The sequence below is a fragment of the Suricata suricatta genome, chromosome 17 (genome assembly GCF_006229205.1).
Source record: "Suricata suricatta isolate VVHF042 chromosome 17, meerkat_22Aug2017_6uvM2_HiC, whole genome shotgun sequence".
Lineage (NCBI taxonomy): Eukaryota > Metazoa > Chordata > Mammalia > Carnivora > Herpestidae > Suricata > Suricata suricatta.
The window spans coordinates 36,304,380-36,326,644 of NC_043716.1; the positions used below are offsets into that span (position 1 = coordinate 36,304,380).

The 22,265-nt window shown below is 54.1% G+C and overlaps 1 protein-coding gene and 1 long non-coding RNA gene across 3 annotated transcripts in view; both read left to right on the forward strand.

The window, feature by feature from the left end:
• Positions 1 to 17,807, forward strand: part of LASP1 (LIM and SH3 protein 1) — a 40,362-nt gene extending 22,555 nt beyond the window's left edge. For both annotated transcript variants that reach the window (XM_029929060.1, XM_029929061.1), the window contains 4 exons: positions 2,014 to 2,121; positions 11,417 to 11,570; positions 11,950 to 12,053; positions 14,771 to 17,807. In XM_029929060.1, coding sequence (XP_029784920.1) covers positions 2,014 to 2,121; positions 11,417 to 11,570; positions 11,950 to 12,053; positions 14,771 to 14,944 — 540 coding nt within the window. In that variant the 3' untranslated portion in view covers positions 14,945 to 17,807. The remainder of the gene's footprint in view (positions 1 to 2,013; positions 2,122 to 11,416; positions 11,571 to 11,949; positions 12,054 to 14,770) is intronic.
• A 2,871-nt stretch (positions 17,808 to 20,678) lies between these two features.
• LOC115282250 lies at positions 20,679 to 22,265 on the forward strand. The gene is made up of 2 exons (XR_003904565.1): positions 20,679 to 21,003; positions 21,560 to 22,265. It is a non-coding gene; the product is annotated as an uncharacterized LOC115282250 (long non-coding RNA).

A 22,265-nucleotide genomic window follows, 5' to 3' on the forward strand; every position in this document is an offset into this window, starting at 1 on the left:
GGGTCTGGCCCTTGTTCAGCACTTTTAACGTTGACAGAGCACTTCCACGCTCCCCCTTATCAGTGGGTATTGAGCCCTGCCTTGCTTCAGGATGCTCCACGAGGCATTTGCTGTATTAGGGCCACTGTCTGTAGCCTGCACCATTGATGGGAATGGGTGGTACTATCCCCATTTTACAGATTGGAAATGGAGGCTCAAGAGGTTAAGTCATTTGCCCAAGATCACCTAGCAAGTGGGAGACTGAGCCCGTGTTAGAACCAGCTCCCTCTGACTCCTTTACCCATGCTTGGCGACTGGAAGCCCTCCCCCCCCCCCCCCCCCCCCCCCCCCCCCCCCCCCCCCCCCCCCCCCCCCCCCCCCCCCCCCCCCCCCCCCCCCGTGTTTTGACCGATTCCTATGACAACCCTTGTATAGATGAGGAAATCGAGACCAGAGACCTTGGATTTGGGGCTTCTGCCTCTGGAGCTACCATCTTCTGGCTCTCATACTTTCCTCTCCCTAATGCGCCCTTCCCAAAGGGTCCCTCTCCCTCCCCCACAAAAAGTTGTCCTGCTGCTCCTGGACTTCCTGGAAGAGATGATGCTGGAGGCAGTTTGGGGCCCTCGGGGTGGGTCAGTACTTGTATTTACTGCACTAACTTCCAGTCTGATGGGAACTGGCACATCCAGGCCTTTGAGTTTCATCTGGATCAGAACAAAGGAGCTTCTTAAAAAATAAACAAAGTAGCTTCTAAACCTTTTTAGGATGAAGAACCCATGGATGGGCAAGGTGGGCTCCAGACGGTGAATGGGGACCTCCGACCCCTGGAGGATGGATGTGCAGAGGAACTGACAGCTGTGGCCACAGATTTGTGCATGTGTGTTGTCAGTCAGGGTCACGGTGCAGCTCAGCCCTGTGGCCAGATGTCTCCATGCCTGGGAGCTGCCCGGGCGTCCCATCCTGGAAACTGCCGAGGTCCTGAGCCTCATGTCCTGGGCTGACCTGCTTCTAGGATAGTGCAGCAGCCCCTGTGGAGGAAATCCAGGCAGCTGGTGGGGTTGGGACAGCTGGCTGCCCAGGGGGACAGTGAAGCCTCTGGAAGCCAGGAAACAGTTCTCGGTCCCGTGGGCATTTACAGCCTCCATTCTGTTTCTCCCCCCAGGAGAAAACAAGATATTTTTCATATTTCAATTCCATTAGCGTTCAGGAAGTCCTTTCTTATGTCTGACTTGAGTCCCTCCATACTTGAATTTCTGTGGATTTCTCAAAAGAGGAAGGCAGTGATGGGGTGGCAGGAACCCTGTGCTGAAGTCCTGTCTGTCCCCCACCAATTTCATCCCCTCTTGTGGTGTTGACCTTAGCCGTGGGCCTGGCAGGCTCCAGGAAGCCGCCAGGCCTGTCAAAGACACATCGATGGGGTCTTCCGAACAGCTGTCTCACCGCCCTCCCTTCTGGGTGCTAACTCTGTCCGTTGGCACAGCCTTTGTGCAGCTGGTCGCTTAAAAACGTCTCCGGGCTCTCAGTGGGTGGGGCCGCATCCCGGCCAGGGTGTGAGGGGGCCGTCCCTGGAGCTCTGGAAAGAACCTCCTTCCTCTTGCAGGCAGCACAGGCCAGCGGGGAAGGGTCAGGAGTCAGGTAGATGAGGGTTTGCGCCCTGGTGGCTCTGGACACTTATTGCCAGGCTGTGTGACCTTGGCAGCGGACCTTGCCTCGCTCTGGCTCAGTTTCCTTATCTGTCAGATGGAGCTAATAATAGAATACAGAAGACTTACATGAGGTACTTCACGTAAAGCCCTCAGTACGGAATGCACTGAATCCGTATTAATGGGTTATTGTTAGCAGCCTCACACTTTCTGGCTAAGGCTTCTGCTTTACCTTCAGGTCGGGGCTGGGTGGTAGGTGTCACTGCAGGGGGGTGTCTCTGGTCAGGATCTCTCTCCTGGCTGGTTGCTGCCTCGGAGGTGGCCACAGACTGGGGCCCTCCTTGCTGCCCCTGCCTTCACTCTAATCCCTCTCCCCCATTCGGCCCCCCAGGTGCGCTACAAGGAGGAGTTTGAGAAGAACAAAGGCAAAGGCTTCAGTGTGGTGGCAGACACCCCGGAGCTCCAGAGAATCAAGAAGACCCAGGACCAGATCAGTAACGTACGCTCCCCTGCCCGCCGTGGAAGCCGCACTGACCTGCTGCCCTTCCCTCCCATCCCCTCCCTGCCCACCTGGCTGGCCTGAACCAGGCCAGTTCTCTGCTGCCCCTGCCCTTCTGGGTGTGTCTGGGTGACAGCCGCTGGAGCAGAGGGAAGAAAGGGGTTCCCAGAGGCCGCTTTTTCTGTGCACCCCACATCCCCCTGTTCTGCCCTCTGCCCACGTAGCGTGTCTGCCCTGAAAGGACTACACTCCTGGGGGGTGTGAACGGGGTGGGGGGGCCTCTGCGCGAAATCACTCCCCACCCTCTCTCAAGTTTTTTTCCTTTTTCTTCTTTTCCCCTCCTGGCTATGGTGGGTGTCAGGTTCCAGACCGACCATTTGGTCTAAGCGCAAAGGTCATAACTGGGTGGCAGGGGTGGGGAGGGGCCAGCCTCCCCCTTGTCTGTCTCTGGGTGCTGACATTGCAGTCATTTCCGCCCTCCCTCGGCCTCCTCCCCCACCTTGGCTTGCTCTTCCTTCCTGTGTAAAAACCCCAGCCGGCTTTGCTGGCTGGCCCCGTACCCCCCCGGCCCTCCTGGGCTGGGGACGGTCAGCAGTGTGTGCCTGGCAGGACTGGGTACAGAGAGTGGGCAGTAGATCGATGGGCCCATGGCACCTGTGGCCAGGGGATAGGCATTGGTTTCTCACTTGGTAGAGCCAATGCAGCTCTGGGTTTGTGGGGAGGCTGTCTGGGGGGTTTTGGGTATGTGGGGGCAGAGTGCTGCTTAGAGCCACAAGCATAGGACATGGGCTGCAGACCCCCCCACAGGGTCTTGGGGCACGCCCACCCAGCCTTGTCTGGGAGGTCCCACAAATGGAGGCCTTGGCCAACTGTTGTCTTTATGTCTAGAACAGGAAGGAGTCCACCAGGTGCCCGATGTCACTCTGGGCCAAGGGCCTGTGTTCCAGGTGGTCCACCCAGACCCCATCTCTGGGCTCTGCATGCCTCCCCATTCCTCCCCGCAGCCTCCTTGACGGGGCTGTGCCGAGAGGGCCCCACAGAGAGGCTCAGCTGGATTTCAGAGTTAGGAGTACCAGTCATGCCCAAGCCCATGGCTTTCAAACCTTGCAACCGACGATATGAAATACATTTCACATAGTGACGCACCAAACCGGTGCTCTTACTTATTTAGAGAGAAGAGCAAATCCAAACCTACGTGAAAAAGCCCTTACTATTTGGAGAGCATTCAGGTCTCTCCTATTCTATTTTATTTTGTAAAAGATGCTTGTTGCAGACTTAACTAAACGGGTAACCAAGTGAGTTTTGCAACGAGGCTGCTGTCTTGCAGTTTGATAGTTGTGGTTTGAGGAAATGGAGAGCTTCCTTGGGGCTGGGAGGGCTCTAGTCCACACCACCACCACCCTCCCCTGGAATACACACATAAGTAAAACCTTTACTTTAGAGGCGGGGCGGAGGGCCTGGCCTCACACCCTAGAGCTTCTCTGCTGCTGCTGCTGCCCAGACCCTCTGAAGGGTAAAGAGGGTTCAAGGTCTGTGCCTTCCAGCTCTCCACATGGCAAGTGGGAGGGAGGGGGAAGACTTGGGCAATGGGGAAAACCTGGAATGGCTCACAAAGCTGGTGTCTTGATTCTCCGGCCTCTGTGGCTTGTCATTTCGAGGACATGCGCTCTCCTCTGCAACCCCAACTCCCCAGCACGCTCACTCAGTGCTCCCGGCCTGTGGCTTTTAGAGGGCAGAAGATAAGCAAGCCCAGTCATCCCAGCCTCCCTTTCTGGAAGGCTTCCAGAATATTCCATACCCAGTTATTGGAGGGTGTTAATATCTGAGGAGCCCTGGTAACAGAACGCACTGTGGCCAGGACATCTACACCTAACGAGATAACTATCTTATCGTTAACCACGGGGCTGCAATTAGCTGATTGTCCTCTGCTCCGAGGTGGGGGAGGTGACTTGAACTTGACCGAGTTCTGCTTTTGCAGCTTTAGCTGGGACCTCTGAGGTGTGACCACGAACTGGAACTCTTGGTTTTAGTGAATGCAATTAGAGGCTGTCAAATGTGGGCCTCCAGACAAGTGTGCTATAGTCACGTGCAAAGGTTTATTGAAAATGCAGACTCGAGGCACCTGGGTGGCTCAGTCAGTTAAGTGTCTGACTTCGGCTCAGGTCATAATCTCATGGTTTGTGAGATCCTGTACTGGGCTTTGTGTTGTCCATGCAGAGCCCACTTCAAGTCCTCTGTCTCCCTGTCTCTCTACTCCTCCCCTGCTCACACAGTCTCTCAAAAATAAATATGCATTTAAAAATTTCTAAAACAGGGGCGCCTGGGTGGCTCAGTTGGTTGAGTGTACAACTTCAGCTCAGGTAATGATCTTGTAGTTTGTGGGTTCAAGCCCTGCGTCAGGCTCTGTGCTGACAGCTCAGAACCTAGAGCCTGCCTTGGATTCTGTGTCTTCCTCTCTTTCTGCTCCTCCCCCACTGGTGCTCTGTCTCTCTCTCTCTCCCTCTCTCTCTCTCTCAAAAATAAATAAACATTAAAAAAAAATTTTTTTCTGAAACAAAGAAAAAGGAAAATACAGGCTCACAGGCCTCCTCTGTACGGGCTGCCAGATTTAGCGTCCCTGGCCGTGGGGCCCAGGAACCAGCATTTTAAACATTCACTGGGTTTCTGTGGTACTTAGTAAAGTTTGAGAACTATCACTTAAAAGCCTGAGGAAGTCGGGGTGCCTGGGTGGCCTGGGTGTCTGACTTCAGCTCAGGTCACGCTTTCACGGCTTGTGGGTTCGAGCCCCATGTTAGACTCTGTGCCGACAGCTCAGAGCCTGGACCCTGCTTCAGATGCTGTGTCTGCCTCTCTCTCTGCCCCTCCCCTGCTTGCATTCTTTCTCTCTCTTTTCTTAAAAAATAAACACTAGGGGCGCCTGGGTGGCTCAGTCGGTTAAGCCTCCGACTTCGGCTCAGGTCAGATCTCACGTTCGTGGGTTCGAGCCCCGCGTCAGGCTCTGTGCTGACAGCCAGCTCAGAGCCTGGAGCCTGCTTCCGGTTCTGTGTCTCCTCCTTTCTTTGCCCCTCCTCCTCTCATGCTCTGTCTCTCTCTGTATAAAAAATAAATTAAAACATTAAAAAAAAAATAAATAAACACTAAAAAAAAAAACCTTAAAAATTTCCCCAAGCCCTAAGTCAGAGGGTGTCAGGCCTGGCCACATCCCCGAACTCTAAGGGAACTCGAAACTACACTCAGAGCCATTGTTCAATTGTCCCAACTCCCACAAGAGTTTTGGGAAAAGACAGTGTTTAGAGCCACACCCATTGTTTTGTATCCAAAACAGCGTCCTGTGTGTAATTTGTCACTCACTTCCCAGGTTAGCATTGAACTTTTAGCTGCGTCCAGGGAGGTCAGACCATCTTGCAAAGAGATGAAATTTACCTCCCTGGAGGAATGTGCTCCAGATTGGAGGATTTACAAGCAAGAGCATTTTGAAAAAGTGGCTGGTCTCCCCGGGTGGTGTTGAAACACTTTGGACGTGTGTGGTCTGTCGTCCGTCAGATCAGTGTTGTCAATGGAATCCTCATTTTTGTAGAGGTAGTCCTGTCCCCTTCCCACCTTGTGGCTAAAGAAGAGGCAGAGAGGAAAGCTTGGTGGAAACGTGGGGCCATTGTGGGTACTGAGAATGTGTGAAAGCTTGTGAGGCGAGGCGCTAGTCAGTTATCCTTCTGGGGTGACTGTGTCTTCAAGAAAGGCATCAAAAGGGTTGAGAGGCCAGAGCGTCATACTCTAGGATGCAGTGTATCCTTCTGGAATCCTGGCCTTTGGTCATGAGCTCTACTGGCTATAAGGGCCTGGGGAATTTTCATTGTGGAGACCCTTCTCTGGGAGCCCCCGCCTTCCAGGAGAGAGAAGCTTTGCTTTTATTTACCTACGAATCTACTTTTATATATTGGTTTTCTGTATACAATTCTTTTTCTTTTTCTTTGAAACATAACACCCGGTGACACGTATAGTAAACGTGTGTATGTATGGATCGCACAAGTCAAGAAACTACCTTGCTGAACTCCCCTTACAAGTTTTTTTTTTTTAATGTTCTATTTATTTTTGAGAGAGGACAGCATGAGCAGGGGAGGGTCAGAGACAGAGGGAGACACAGAATCGAAGCAGGCTCCAGGCTCTGAGCTGTCAGCACAGAGCCTGGCGCAGGACTCGAACCCATGAACTGTGAGATCATGACCTGAGCCGAAATAGGACGCTTAACCGACTGAGCCACCCAGGCGCCCCACAAGTTTTCAAAGTGTTGAAAACATAACTCTCATGCAGTGAGCACCTATCATATATTTCACTTAATTACGCTGGAGGGTAGGAAGGCAGAGGTGACGCCTCGTCAGTGAAAGAAAGTGCTGGATGCAATTGGACACAGAGCTGCTCCATGCCCTGCCACTATCTGTAGAACTGGTTAATGTTCTACAGGACCATAAAACCATAAACTTTGAGAATATCTTTGCCACGGGCAGAAATGCTTTGCATTTCCATCAGCTAAACATAACTAGCAGGGCTGGGCACCTGGGTGGCTCACTCAGGTAAGCCTCTAACTTGTGGTTTCGGCTCAGATCAAGATCTCACAGTTCGTGGGTTCAAGCCTCACATCAGGCTTTGAGCTAACAGTGCGGAGAGCCTGCTTAGGGCTCTGTCTCCCTCTCTCTCTACCCTGTCTCTGCTTGCTTGTCTTTCTCTCAAAATAAATAAATAAACATTAAAAATAATAATAATTGGCAGTGCATATTCTGTAAGTTAGCTTCAGTCTTTAGAGTCTGGGCCTAGTCAGTAGTAAATAGTGAACCAAACAAAAATTCCATCCCCAGGGTCAAATGACCCGGAGGCAGGCTTGTGGGACAACTCTCTGGCATGATGTTTGAAAGCCTGTGCTATTCTTTCCTTTATAATTTTAATATGGAACCATGTATTTCTAAACACTATAGTTTTGTTTTTCCTGACTTTGGGTATAGAGTATGTATTCTTTTCGTGTCTTTCTTCCTTGGGTCTACATTTGGATTTAAAGATTAGCTGCAGGGTTCCTGGGTGGCTCAGTTGGTTAAGCGTCTGACTTTGGCTCAGGTCATGATCTCATGGTTAATGAGTTCAAACCCCACATCAGGCTCTCTGCTGTCAGCGCGGAGTCTGCCTCAGATCCTCTATCTCCCTCTCTCTGCCCCTCCCCCACTCATGTGCGTGCGCGCGCTCTCTCTCTCTCTCTCTCTCTCTCTCTCTCAAAAATAAACAAAACATTAGAAGAAAAGATTCAGCTACTTATTTGCATGGAGCTCTAGTTCACTCTTTCATTTCTGTCTAGTATTCCGTTTATGCCTGTGCCCCATTTGGTTGATGCTGGTGTTTGTGTGGGTGGAATTGCCGGGTCTTAGAGTTTATAAAACAATTTTTTTAACATTTATTTTTGAGAGAAGAAAGACACAAAGCATGAGCAGGGGAGGGGCAGAGAGGGGGGGAAGACACGGAATCCGAAGCAGGGTCCAGACTCTGAGCTGTCAACACAGGGCCTGATGCGGGGCTTGAACCCACGAACTGTGAGATCATGCCCTGAGCTGAAGTCAGACACAACCAGCTGAGCCCCGCAGGCGCTCCTGCTGGGTCTTAGAGTTTATGAGCCTTCCGCCTTACCGCGTAGTGCTCCTCCAGTTTTCACGTACTGACTTACCCTCCTGCTAGCAGTGATGAGTGTCCCTACGGCCCTACTTCCTGAGACTTCCTCATTTTAGCCATTTAGATTTCATATCATGGTATCTCATTGTGATTTTAACTTGCCTTTCTCTAATAACTAATGAAGGAAAACACAGATTTGCATTTGTTTTACTTATTTATGTAAAACATTTTTTAATGTCTATTTAATTTTGAGAGATGGAGCACGAGCAGGGGAAGGGCGGAGAGAGAGCGGGGGGACATAGAATCCCAAGCAGGCTCTGGGCTCTGAGCTGTCAGCGCAGAGCCCAACGTGGGGCTGGAACCCGCGAACCATGGGGTCATGACCTGAACCAAAATCAGATGCTTAACTAACTGAGTCACCCAGTTGCCACTCTTTTTATTTATTATTTTATTTTATTTATTTTGTTGGAGCACAAGCCTGGAGGGGGGTGGACAGAGAGAGAGAATACCAAGCAGGCTCTGTGCTCAGCATGCAGCCCGAGGTGGGGCTCGAGCCCACAACCCTAGGATCAGGCCCTGAGCTGAAATCAAGAGTCGGACACTCACCCAGGCACCCCAAGGATTTACATTTGTTTTAAAAACGAAGTATGATTCGTCTGTAATGGGGAACAGTATTGCATGGTAGTTGAGAAGCAAGGGTAGGATGCGAGAGCTGGATTCTGATAACCCACCAGCTCCCCGCCTCCGCGCCCCAGTTTCCCCACCTAGCAAATGGGTGGTGGGCGGGGGTGATGCCTAGCTGTAGGGCTGGCTGAGAAAAGGAAGTGAGTAATCCACGTCAGGGCACGAGACAGGCCCTCAGCAAGTGACAGATGTTATAAAAAGTAGACCCTGGGTGCTGAGCTGATGATTCCATTCAGAGCCTGCGCTCTGTTGCTGACCGTGATGTAGAATCATGTGGCCTCATCGTGAGGAGTCAGACCTTGGTTTTCCACCAGCATGAGGAGAGCAGGGGCTCAGAAAACGGAACGTCGGCTAGCAGAGGAAATGGGTTTCTTTAGCTTTGGAATGGACCAGTCCCTGCTAGCAGGGGCCGGGGCCCCTCAACCCACATGCACTTGGATCTTCTGGGCACAGAACAGGGTGTCCTTCCACGGGCGGCCCACAGCAGTTCTCAAGAACGTGGAGCAGGCACCAGCCAGACCCCCGGAGTCTGGAAAATGTTTCTTTCCCTTTCGGATGTGCTAACCCCCTTCAGCGTGCCTATTTGCTTCTCCCGTTTGGTCAGTCGGCAGAGCAATGACAGAAGTTTCCCACTCGCTGCGGGAAGGGAGGGAGAGAGGAAGTGGAGAGGAGCAGCGTCTTATCCCAGGTGGCCGAGGCAGAGGGACTGTACCCTACTTTTCTCAGCCCACTAATCCCTGCAGCGCTGCCTCTCCTCTTTCTGACCCGTAGTCCGACACGTTATCCATTGCGCCACTGGCCCGTCCCTTCGCTGCCTCTCCTCTTAATGCTCATCATCCCTGTTGCAAGGGAAATGCATGCCTACTCCTACTTATTCCAGAACAAGAAGACATGACCCGGGGCAGACATGGCCCTGTGGTCATCCTGCTCCACTCCTGCCCTCAGGAAAGGGCCTGTCTAGCTGTTACTTTGTCCCTGTGACCCTTTGTCCCTTATTGAGTAATGAAAGCTCGGTCTTGGGAAGGCATTTAACTTCTGAGCACATTTTCCTCTTCTGTAAAATGGGAATTAAAGTGTACCTGTACAGCTTCTTTATTTAGGGGGGCCCATGACCGGGGGCCAAGGGAGATCATGTGCAGAGAGCCTTTACGCGCTCGGTGTGAATCGCTGAGCAGATGCGAAGGTTATTAATATTAACAGTAACAAGTGGGATGGGCATGGGTGCTGGGGAGGGTTCCTTTGTGTTCAGGCTTGCCACGCCCCCATCCACCTGGGGCAGCTGGCCCTCATTTTATCAATATTTACTGGCGTAGCGGCTGTGTCAGGAGCAAGGTCGAGTCTCCCAGGCCCTTGTGGAAACACGCATGTCTGTACTTGCTTTCGGCTCTGGATTTCGGTTAGGTTCCTAGAACCGATCAGGAGCCTCGAGACCTCCTAGGGACCGATGGTACCAGGTCTTGCTTACAGATCAGGAAACTGAGGCCCAGAGGGGTGGAGACTCTCCAAGGTCACATGAGTAAGCAACAGGCTCTTGATCTTTCAGGGAGGGGGTGTGGGACGGCCTCTGCAGCCCAGGATGAAGGACTGTCTGTAGGACACACACTGGGGACGGCAGCAGGCATTGGCTCCTTGATACCGGAAGGGAGCCAGGACCGACACACCCTCTGTGCTACCCCTTCACACCCAGGGTGGCGGGGCCCCCAGCTTTAGGGACACCTGTCCCCCAGTATCGGCCTCTTTCCTCTTCCACACGTGTACTTCCCCTTCCCTGGTCACAGGCTCCTGGGGTCAGGCGTCTTTCACAGAAAGTAAACACAGGAAGCTGACCTTTCTAAGCCCCCAGGACAAAAGTCGGAAGGGCAGTTGCCTTGTGAGCCTAAAGGCCTCAGGAGGGGTGGCCCCTCGCCTTATCCCCCACCCCCCCACCAGTGGACAGGGTTGACTGAGGGAGTGGGGCTCTGGGACACTTGCCTTTTGCTCTTGTCTCAGGAATCCAGGAGCAGGGCGCTGGCCCTGTGTCTGAGAGCGTCACCCCTGGGTGCCCTCCTGGGTGGGAGTCGAGGGATCCCATGGGCTTTTGGTCTGGCCTCCCCCTCAGGAATGGGCTCAGCCCATTTTGCCATTTGGGTGGGGGTCCGCCCTGGGGCGTGAGAGGAAGGGGCAGGTGTGGTCCTGAGTGAGGCTCTGCTGCTCTTCCAGCCTTCCCAGAAGGTTAGCCCGGCTACTGCAGGGAAGCCCCGCCTGGCCAAGCGTTAGCTCTCGCCCTCCTTGCAAAGCGAGTGTCACGGTGTGGGAGAGATGGCCGCGGAGAACGTGGGCAAGTGGTCCAAAGGGCCAGCCCTGGGGTGGGACGGCTCCTCTCGGGCCTTGGGGCGCAGACTCACTAGTTCCTTCTGCTCCAGATAACAGGGCAGGCTCTAGCCCTCCTCCCTTCCCCGATGAGGAGGGAGGACCCTGCATTTCTTGTCCCACCACCTGGGATCCTGCCCAGAGCCCTGTGCGGTCAGGCTCCAGGCCCTGGAGTTTGCGTGATCTTGGCCCACTCGCTCAGCTTGTCAGGACCGTAGTTTCCTTCTTGTGTGTTCGCTGGGGACTGTCCTACACCCCCTCGGAGGCGCTGACAGGTCAACACGAGCCCGTGATGTATTCCGCCTGGCCCAGTGCCTGGCGCCCAGCAGGGGCGCAGGGAACAGCAGGTGCCATCCTCCGGCCTATAGAGATAATATAGACTTATAGATAATAGAGATGCCCTCTATTACAGGGGTGCAAACTGAGGCCCGGCCAGGTTAAGTAAGTAGCTTATCCAAGACCACACAGCTCGTGCGCCTCCCACAGGGATCTGGTTCTCTCTGCCTGGGGCCCCCGGGCACCTCTCCCCTCCTGGGAGATTTGAAGTGGCAAAGGAAGGGAGCTCTGGTTGGTTTGCTGCTGTTGGTCCTTCACCCAGCACTTTCGGCCACCGCAGATAAAGTACCACGAGGAGTTTGAGAAGAGCCGCATGGGCCCCAGCGGGGGCGAGGGCCTGGAGCCTGAGCGCCGAGATTCCCAGGACAGCAGCAGCTACCGGCGGCCCCAGGAGCAGCAGCCGCCGCCCCACCACATCCCAACCAGCGCCCCGGGTGAGTGTGAGGCCTGGGGGGGGCCGGGGACCCCAGACCAGGCCGGCTGTGGGAGGGGGAGGAGGTCGGAGAGAAGCCTTGTCTACATGCGCGTGCTCACAGACCTTCAGGCCCTTCCCACCAGAGGCATCGAGCACCACCGGGGTCAGGGTCTACGCCGGGTCCCCAGGGTTTTGGCAGAGACACAGCCCCTGCCGTAGAAGATGCAGCACTAGCAGATGTGCACACCGGACATACAAGCCTTTGAGAAGTGGGGGCCAAGCCAGGTCGTGGGGGGTGGAAATGCACAATCGGGGTTTCGTCGGGGAAGGTGGGGCAATCCGGGAGGGACTGGGTTTGGTGAGACAGTTTCTGAGCGCCGCCTCCCCCCATCTTCCAGTTTACCAGCAGCCCCAGCAGCAGCAGGCGGCACAGTCCTATGGTGGCTACAAGGAGCCCGCAGCCCCGGTGTCCATACCGCGCTGCGCCCCAGGCGGGGGCGGGGTGAGTAGCTCTGGCCTGAGGGAGAGATCCTGGAGTTGAGAGGTTGGAGGGACCCAGGAAGCCTGAAGAGGCCGAAGGTGGATGGGCCAAGGGAAGGCCTCATGGACGTTGCTCAGAGATTCTCCTTAAGAGCCCCACCCAGGAGGCCTGGCTTCCCCGGACCTTTGATCCCAGTCCTGTTGTCCTCTGCACGTGATAGACACCTCCGCCTCTGCGCAGAGAAAGTGTGGTTATCGGACTCTGCCCTGGGCTGGGAGTAGGTTCTGGGGGTACCCTGGGCCAGTCACCTCCCCCTGCCCATTTCCCGCACTCTGGTTCCCCAGGGGCGCACGAAGTACCTTTCTGTTTGGGGCCTTCCAGACCCAGGTCACGCTCCCCACTCTTAATGATGATGACCTGCCCCCACGGCCTTCGGATCTCAGCCTGCCCCTGCCTCTGAGGGGCCCTCCCCCACCCCCCATGTCAAGTGGGTCTCCCCTGACATCTCTATCACTCCACCCTCAGCAGTGCCCTTCAGAGCACTTTTCCCCACGGAGGGCTGTTCTGCGGGTTAACTTCTGCTGCATCCCCTGCTAGATTTGAAGCTCTGTGCGGGCGGGCAGGGCAGTGTTCCTTTGGTTCAGCCACTCTGATCCGGGCAGAGCGGGCACTCCTCTACTGCCAAGTAAATGACGAGTAAAGTAAGAAGTGCAGAATCAGGCATACCAGTCCTTCGGGTCGAAGGGCCCCGTCTGTAAGTCCTGATCCTTATCCCACGGAGGGGCTGCTGAGCCTCCCCAACTGAGCTCCCGGCTGAGCTCAGCTCTGCCATGCTGGCTTCCCGGGAGTTCCAAGCAGCTCACGTTGGAGCAAGAGAGACAATACTCAGAGAAGTAAACTAGCCTGAGATACGTGTCCTCAGCACAAAGCTCCGGGTACAAGGAAGTAAACAAAGGAGGGTCCGTGCCGTGTAGGGGACTGGGCAGGACCGAGAAGTCATCTGTAGGATAAGATTCCAGATAGACAGCTGGTCCTTCAAATACTTGCTAAACCTGCCTTGGACGTGAGGGATTTGGCTCTGACTCAAAGACCACATTCCTGCAATCCTGGTGCTTACATTCCAGTCAGGGAGACACTTGAGGCAATCAGTAAGAGGGTATATGATATAAGGTCAGACAGTGGCACATCCTGTGAAGAAAAAACCAGCAGGGTGATGGGAAGGAAAGCAGCAAAGTCCTCAATTAGAGGAAAGAGTGACTGGTTCAGGGAGAACAGCACGGCAAAGGCCCTGTGGCCAGCAGAAAGGCCAAGGCGATTAGAGGGGAAGAGGGTAGGAGATAAGGTCGGATCGTGCAGGGACGTGCAGGCCACAGGAAGGCCTTTGCACTTGGTGCGTATGCAGAGTGACAGGTTTTGGTTTATGCTTTTACAGGATCGCTCTGGCGGCTGTGTGAGACGAGGCAGTAGAAGGTTGGGGCTGGAAGCAGGGAGATGGGTGAGGAGGCTGTTGCCGATTGCAGGCGTAGCTGGCATCAGCCCAGGAGACAGAGGCGGACTTGGTGATAAGAGACCCAGGTCGCTTCATGGGGTAGGGGTGGGGGGTGACCACTTATCCCACAGCCTTCAGGGCTGATGGAGCTGGTTTCTGTTGGTTGAAAGAAAGTTTGAAAGGCGGGCCTGGCTGGCTCAGTTGGTGGAGCATGTTAACTCTTGATCTCGGGGTTGTAAGTTCAAGTCCCATGTAAGGTGTAGAGATTGCTTAAAAATAAAATCTTCAAACAAAACAAAAAAAAAAAGAGGGGCACCAGGGTAGCTCAGTCGGTTAAGTGTCTGACTTCGGCTCAATTCATGATCTCATGGTCTGTGAGTTTAAGGCTGCATTGGGCTCTGTGCTGACAGCTCAGAGCCTGGAGACTGCTTCCAATTCTGTCTCCCTGTCTCAGCCCTTCCCCTGCTTGCATGCTCGCTCTCGCTCTCGTTCTCTCTCTCTCTCTCTCTCAAAAATAAATAAACATTAAAAAAGTAAAAAAAAAGAAAGAAAGAAAATGGGATACCTCTGAAGGATTTTAAGCCAGGGAATAAGACGATTCCCTGAGATCACAGTGGATGAACAGTTGGAGGGGGCAGATCGGAGGCCAGAAATAGAAGGGCTGAGCCTTGGGGGCAGATGTGGGAGGTCCCTGAGGGGCTCCTCCATCCTGGACCAGTCAGCCCACGGATCCCAGGGCCTGGGCTGGGAGAACAAGACGAAGGCTGAGCCGACCCCCGGAGACCAGTCCATAGGAAGGACAGGGCATTAGAATGGCGGCCGGCTCCCAGGCCGAGGTCGGATCGCAGATTCACCGGTCATTTCACAGGGGCTTAAGCATATGATTTTGGCTGAGGGTCAAGGGTGGAATTTCTTGTGCCGCCTGCAGATCGCTTTCCCCAGAAGATGTCTTTAAAACGCTACAGAGCATCATATCACTGGATCGGTTGCATTGCTCTTCCGAGAGGTGGGGTAGACCGGTGGCAACCTCAGTCCCTGTCCTGTGCCCTCCGTAGATGCCAGATAATTGTGAGAAGGGTGATGGGTCTCAGACAGGGAGACACAGGGGTGAGAAGATTCGTGGCAGAGCCCAGGCCTTTCCTGTCTCCAGCCCCTGGATCGCTGCCCGTCTGGGCTCGGTCCTGTCCTGTAGGGTTTAGAAAGAAGGGATCCAGCCCTGGGCTGACTGTGTCCCCCCCCTCCCCCACAGAAGCGGTACCGTGCCGTGTATGACTACAGCGCCGCCGACGAGGACGAAGTCTCCTTCCAGGATGGGGACACCATCATCAACGTGCAGCAGATCGACGATGGCTGGATGTACGGGACCGTGGAGCGCACCGGCGACACGGGGATGCTGCCGGCCAACTACGTGGAGGCCATCTGAGCCCCTCCCCCGGGCGCTGCCCCGCCCCCACCCGTCTTCAGCGCGTTCCCGGCATCGCATCTGTCCTGGGCACCTGCCCACCCTTCTTCCGTGTCTCTCTCTCTTTTTTTAAAATGCGACAGCTTGTTTTAGTCCCACCCTCCTCCAGCTACTTCTGCCAACCGAAGCCTTGTTCTGCCACTTTTGCGGGCTCCTTCCTCTGGCAGGTTTTCCCCTTGACCAATTTCTTGGTTTTCTCTCTGGATGGAACAGGCGTGGACCTCTCCTGGGGAGGCCGAGGCCTGGGGAGCTGGTCTGGAGTGGGAGACCCGTTGGCTCCCAGGCCTCTGCCTTCTCTCATTTCTACCCCCTCAGACCTTCCTGCCCTCCTCCTCATCCCCCGACCCCCAACCTTCCCAGGACTCCCAGGGGACGGGACTCCATACCCCCTTGCCCCTGGGATGGGCTTAGCCTCTGCTTCTCAAAGACGGGGCGCGACTGGCCCTCGGAGGGGCCCCTCAGCCCCCTCTCTCACTCTCAAGGACCACAAAGGAGGGTAGAGTTCCCGCTTTGGGATTCATTCATCCCTCCCCACACGTGTTCCTTCTCACACTGTGATTTCGCACTCCTGCCCACACAGCCCGGGTGTGGGCCAGGAGCTCCCCAGGAAGCATGGCTTGGGTCAAGTGCTCGCCTTTCTTACTTTTAGGGACAGCTGCAGGAGGAAGGGGAACAGGGTGTTCTCTCCCACAGCCCTTTCTCCTCCTCCCCCTAGTCTCCAGGCCCCCTGGTGGCTCCTAAACCGTGAGGCAAGGAAGCCTTGGGCCTCTTGGCCTGCAAGGCCCAGCCCCTGGGCTCTGGGTTAGGTGGGCCACTCGTCCCTCCTCCCCATGGGAAGATGTCCCCGGCCTCCCATGGCCTCGCCTCCTTGGCCCAGCACCAAGCACACTGGAGCTGTGCACAGCCACAGAACCTTCTGTGTCTCCAGGACTCAGCGTGTGGGGGAGGGAGCGCGCCTATACCTGTGACAGGCTTGCGTGACCGAAGCAGCCAGGGTCCAGGCGGGCAGGAGTCTCTGGGCTTCTGTGAGGGTGTGCAGAGCCGCCGCCCCCCACCCCCCATAGTTTCCTCAGACCCCACGGGGAGAGGGGAGAGGGGTGGGGGGAGAGAAACTCCTCATGTCTTCTCTGGCGCGAAGATCCCTCCTTTCCTTTCATCTCCACATGGCGGAAGCCCACCCTCGCCTTTCCAGCGTGCTGGGCAGAGGTGAGGGGGTGGTCCCGGAGTTGGTGGGGCTGACGTTGGGCCTGCAGCTTGCTGGGGTGAGAGGGGGCAAGGGTTCGTGTCTCCAGGCACATTCTTTCCCCTCACGTCCATGTCCTTGGCTGCAGAGTAGAGCACCGGACGACCCTGTGTCGGCCACACTGGGTGTCTCACTCTTGGGCTCACCCCCCACGCCACCAGACCTCTCTCTCTCTCTTAGGTAAGGCCCCCCTGAAGCAGAAGGAGGAAGTCCCAGGGCTACGAAACTGGAAGCGCAGACCCCGGGGTGAGGAAGGGAAAGATGGTGCTATTTCCAAGTCCCTTCTCTTGCTCTTTGGTGGCTGTGATGACCCTTGCCTGGCGTTATTCATCTCTGGCCTCTCTCTCAACACCCCTCCGGGCTTCCCCCTCCTACCTTCACCCTGAGTCCACTCAGGCTCCACAGTCGACATTGTTGCTTCCTGGTCCCGTCCAGGGAAGGAGGGCCCTGCAGGCGAAGTCAGCAGGCAGGTCCTCACCGCTTGGTGGTGGACGTTGGAATATTTTCCCCCCAAATCAGAAGGTTGAAGAAATGGCCACTGGTACTGGGGGAGAGCCCTGCCTGACCCATCTCTTCCTCTGGTCCCAGCCGAGAGTAGGGGGTCTGTATGTCGGACCGTGTGGAGCTGAGGGAGGCAGAGAGGGAGCTATGGGGGAGGCCCCACTAACCTTCTAAGTGATCTCAAAGCACAACTTGGATTTGGGGACCAACGGGCAGAGGTGCATCCTGTTGGAGCACTTGTGGTTGGGAGCATGGTGAGAGGCAGGAGGAAGGCCTGGCGGAGCAGGAGGCGGCCTGTTTTCCCTCAGCCTAATTTTCCTTCCAGAACGAGGCAGGCCAGTCCCTGGAGTCTGTTGTCCTCGCCCCTCTGCTCCTCCTGTCCTAAAAATAGGGGACCTTTTCTTCCACACCCCCATAGAGAAGAGGGACTGTCACACTGGTGCTGAGGGACCCAGGGGCTGCTGGGAGTCCTTGCTCCTTTCCAGAACCATCCATCCCTAAAAGAGCACAGAACCGAGGGCTGGGCCGAGTCCCTGGTCTTTTCTTACAGTTCACAAAGGTCTCTGGCCAATCTAATCCCAGGAAAGAAGAACCATCAAAGCTAGAATGTGAATATAACTTTAGTGGACCAATAAGAAAATGCAAGAAGCCCAATGGCGAGAAAAGTGAATTCTGGCAACACTGCTTCCTATTTTCTTCCTCATGTCCCTCCAGGGAAAACTACTTTATTGCTTCATTTCTGCCTTTTTCCTCTCACATATGCACTTTTGGGCCTTTTTTTTTAATAGCTGGAAAAAAATACCACCCCGCAAACCTGTATTTAAAAAGATACAAATGACCATGTGAAATTTGCCTCTGTCCAAACATTTCATCCGTGTGTGTGTGTATGTGTGAAGCCGTCCGTTCATCTTTTTATATGGGGTGGTTGTCTTTTCTTGGTCTGTTTTGGTCCCCTCCCTCGTGGACTTGTGCTTGGGATCAACTCTTTCTGGCCTGTTATGATTCTCAACATTTGACTTGGACCACAAGTGAATCTTTCTCCTGGTGACTCAAATAATAAAAGTATAATTTTTACCTGTGGACTTGGTTTTCTCTCTGGCTCTGAAGTACTGATGCTGCTGAATGTGAGTGAGTGAGTGAGTGTGTGTGTGTGTGTGTGTGTGTGTGTGTGTCCCCTAAGTGTTTGGGGGCATTAGCCCGGCACCTTCCTGAGCGCTGCTGCCCTTCAGGGACAGAACGACCAGTTCCTCTGCCCAGCAGTGACATTCCCAGAAACTTCCCTCCTGTATGTCCCTCTTCCTGTCGGACTTCCTTTGTGACGCACCTGTCTCCCCAGCAGCCAGTGCGCTAACATGTCTAAGTCCCCTAAGTCCCCAGCGCCTGCCCTGGGCCAGGCGCACAGCTGCTCAACAAAGATTTGTTGCGTTAACGCATGAACTCAGCTCGGGGGCAGTTTCAGCCCTCCGCCTCTGCCTGGCGCGTTGGACGGGCTTGTGTGAGGAGTGACGTGGCAGAGGGGTGGTCTGTGGTGGGATAGGACGGACGAAGCCATCTGATCATGTGGTCTGGCAACTCCAAGCAATACTCACAATCCAAATCACCACAGCGTTGTCTACCTCACTGATGGGGGTTCCCTGAAACCCAGAGAGGCCGTGGTTTGGTGGGAGTTGCACAGCGAGTGGCGGGGCCAGAGGTCTCAGGACCCACAGTGTGACCCTCGCAGCCTCACGCCATGCTGCCTTGCCACCGTGGGCCCCGTTCCCATGCCCTTTGCGCCACTCACGTTCATATCACTCCTGCTCTGTCCTTTGCTCCGGGTGCCCTGGGTCTGACTTCCCACCAGAAGGCCAAGGTGGCCTCCCCTCTTCTGTGCGGTTGGGAAGTGGACGGTGATGGAGAAGGAATCCAGAACCTTCTGCCCGGGTTCAGCACCACCAGGAGGCCTCACGTCCAGCTGCTTTGTGGCAAAGGGCGTCTCCCACTTGGGGCCGAGAATGAAGGCATTCTCTGGCTTCAGGATAGCCCAGCGGAGATGGAAGAAAGGGCTCTCCCTGAGCCTTGGGAATGGGGAGTAAGGAAGAGGCAGGGCTGGAGGGGTGGAGGGAGCGCCAGAGGCTCCGGGTGGGATAATTGAAGACAGCACAGTCACCCGCTCTGGCTCTGAAGAAGCTGGGCGCGTAATGTTTTCCAGCGGAAGGGAATGAGTTGGCGAATCTCGCCTCCTGTTGGCCTGCCCCCTTGTGTCTGCAGAGCCAGGCCCTCTCTCCCGGGAGGCTCCGTTCACCTTCATTCAAGGGGGCAGTTGGCTGGGGAGGAATCTCCACTCCCCGCTCACAGAGAGCCCTGGGCTCTACCTCTTGGCACCAGCCAATGGGAGCCGTATCTAGACCCCCTTCTGGAAGTTGCCTCAGTTCCCGTGGCCTAACATATGGAAGGGGGCAACTAATGTCCTCACCCCGGGGCCTTCCAAAGAACTATTTAAGGTAGAGCCAAGGACACTAGGCCTCAGAGATGTCACAGGGAATTTTTTTTTAATTTAATGCGGAATAATTAAGACATCAAAGACATAAAAACAACATGAGACATAACTGAATACCGAACACCCCACTTAAAAGATAAAACATTGGGGAGCCTGAGTGGCTCAATGGGTTAAGTGTCCAACCGCAGCTCAGGTCATGATTTCACGGTTCGTGGGTTCGAACCCCCTGTCAGGCTCTGTGCTGACAGCTCAGAGCCTGGAGCCTGCTTTAGATTCTGTGTTTCCCTCTCTCTTTGATTCCCCCCCCCCACTCTGTCTTTCTCTCAAAAATAGATAAACATTAAAAAAAAAGATAAAACATTAATTCTCCTTTCCCCTCAGAAAGCATCACTTAAACTTGCATATCTAGAGCCCCTCATTGCAGGGAAAGGCCTGGGAATTCATTCGTGTGCTTTTTTTTTTTTAAGTTTTTATTTATTTTGAGAGAGAGATGGAGAGTGAGCCGAGGAGGGGCAAAGAGAGAGGGAGACAGAGAATCCCAAGCAGGCTCCGAGCCCTCGATGCACAGCCCAGCCTGGGGCTTGAACCCACGAACCATTACATCATGACCTGAGCAGAAACCAAGAGTCAGACCCTTAACAGGTTGAGCCACCCAGACGCCCCAGGGCACTACCCTGAGCTCTCTGAAGAGTATAAGGATGCGGGTAATTACACAAAGAGACCAGGAGTAGCAGCTAGAGGAGAGACCCCTGGCGCTCACACTGTCTGTGGAGCGATCTGGGCAGTGCAGGTAGGGCTGAGGAGCATTTCAGATGAACGGGGTGGGCTGGTCGGGCTGGGGGAGGGAGGGGAGGGTGAGAAAAGAACATGGACTCCAGAGTGTGCAAGCCTCGTTTTCAATCTTGGTTTCCCCCATTTCCAATGAAACATCGGGCAACTTCCTGTCCATCTCTGAGCCTCATCTATAAAAGGCTTGAGGGGAGGTTCAACTGATATACAGCCCGTGTGCGGTATCTGGCCCAGTATAGGAGGCCCCCAAGTGTTAGCTCCGACCCCAGAGATGCGACTGAGGCTGACACGAGACGTTTGTCCATGTCCCTCCACGGCGTGACCTCTACCACTTGCCCATGGCCCACCCAGCTCCCAAGCGTTATTTTTCTGTGAGAATTTGCCACAGATGTGTCAGAGGAAAAAGGAAGAAGGAAGGCAGTCAGGAGGATTCATTCCTAGGGGATCTGGATAGAGATCAGTTCTCCTCCTACGTCCATATCATGCAGACTCCATTTAGATATGAAGGGGTGGGATTGGGTTCCTGGGGAGAAATTGAGCCTCTTCGCTTCTGCTGGGTCTAAATCGAGCAGTGCCTTGGTTCACCCGCTCCCGGGCTTTGTGATTGGTTGGCTGTGGGGGGTGGGGAGGGGACAGTAGGCTGCTGATGGAGCGGCCGCATCCCTTCATCTCGGGCCCCGGGAGGGGGAAGGGAAAAGACCGAGCAGTGGAGGGAGGAGGGAGCCATTTCTCTCCACTGGCTGCAACCTCCGTGCTCACAGCTCACGTTTGCCCGGAATCCAGAGGCCTCCTCGGCCAAGGACTCCATAATGCTGGATATTTTCATCCTGATGTTCTTTGCCATTATAGGCCTGGTCATTCTGTCCTACATTATCTATCTGCTCTAGTGGCCTGCGGCTGCGGCGGGGAGCCCTCAGGACAGCTCGGGGGGGAAGGATGGAGCTGACTGGCCGAGCCTCCTGCTTTGCTGACGCACCGGTGGAATTTTGCTTCTGGTCGTTATTTCGGGTATTGATTCAAAAACAAAATCGAAAGAGATCTTGTTATCCTATGTTTCCCCCCCTCAGATGCATTGGCGGAGTATTTCTCAGACCACTCTGAAAAGAATAAGAAATGCCAACTTCGAGACATTTTTAAGATGAAAAATAAAACCCACAATACAAAGGATTTGGGGATAGAATGGGTTGGGAGTGGTGTGCTTGCGGGGAGGGACTATTATTTTCCTAGTGTTTTTTTTTTAAAGTTACCTGCTCATAGTCCAAGTTGCCTTTCTTCTCTCGGTAATTAAAGGTAAAACACATTTTTATATGTCAGCAGAGTGGTTTGCAATTATGCTTCCATAATTGCATTAATTAATTAGTGACTTGTTTTCACTGGAAGATGAAGTCACAAATGAAATTTACTTGGGAGTGGGGTCTGGGGGGAGACGTCCATTCTTTTCCAACTGTGGGGTTTGGTGGCGAGGAGGGAGGAATTCATTTGTTTCCTAGTCCGTAGACAGTACTGGGTTGCTGATACCTGCGCTGCTATCCCGGTCTGAGCCTTGTTTCTGGGTCTCCCACAGCTCCTGGTCTCCAGTCCAACAAGAGACCTCTTAGCAGCAGTCCTGCTGCCCAGCAGACCTCTTCCAGAGCCTTCCGGAAAAGGCTAGCCACTGTGGAGCAAGGGGCTTTTTGAGCCCCGAGGCAGAGGCGCTCAGCAGGGACATCAGGAATTCGTGGGCAAGGCTGGCAGATGCTGCGTGCGTTTGAGCTGTAGATAGAAGGTGTTGAGGACACAGAGCTGAAATGTAGACTCAATAAAGTTACCATGGAGAATGGCTCACAAATCCATTTTGATAGCCTTTCTTTAGGTGTAAATGCAACTGTATATTATGCTAAAATATGTTTTCTTTCCCTCTCACGCTCGGGGCGGGGCGGGGGTGGGGCGGCCTGTAAATTCTAAAGCACATTGTCTATCTTCCTCTGAAGTCCTCACTTTATCACTCTTTACAGACTGCATAGCCTGAGGGCGTACGGTATCTCTAATCTCACTCTTTAGCCAGAAGGAACTTGTCATTTGAGTTTTTAAGATTTATCACATTTCTGCCACTCCCTACCACTTGAGCTCCAGCTTCTCATTTAAAGAGAGAAATGGTTATATAGTCCTCATTCTTTGAGACTGTCTGAATGATAAATTATTGGAATAGGGTAGCCATAACTCATCTTTCTTGTTATGTGGGAAAAATCTCTCTCTTACCCCAAAATAAATGGTTTTTTTATATTGTCAAA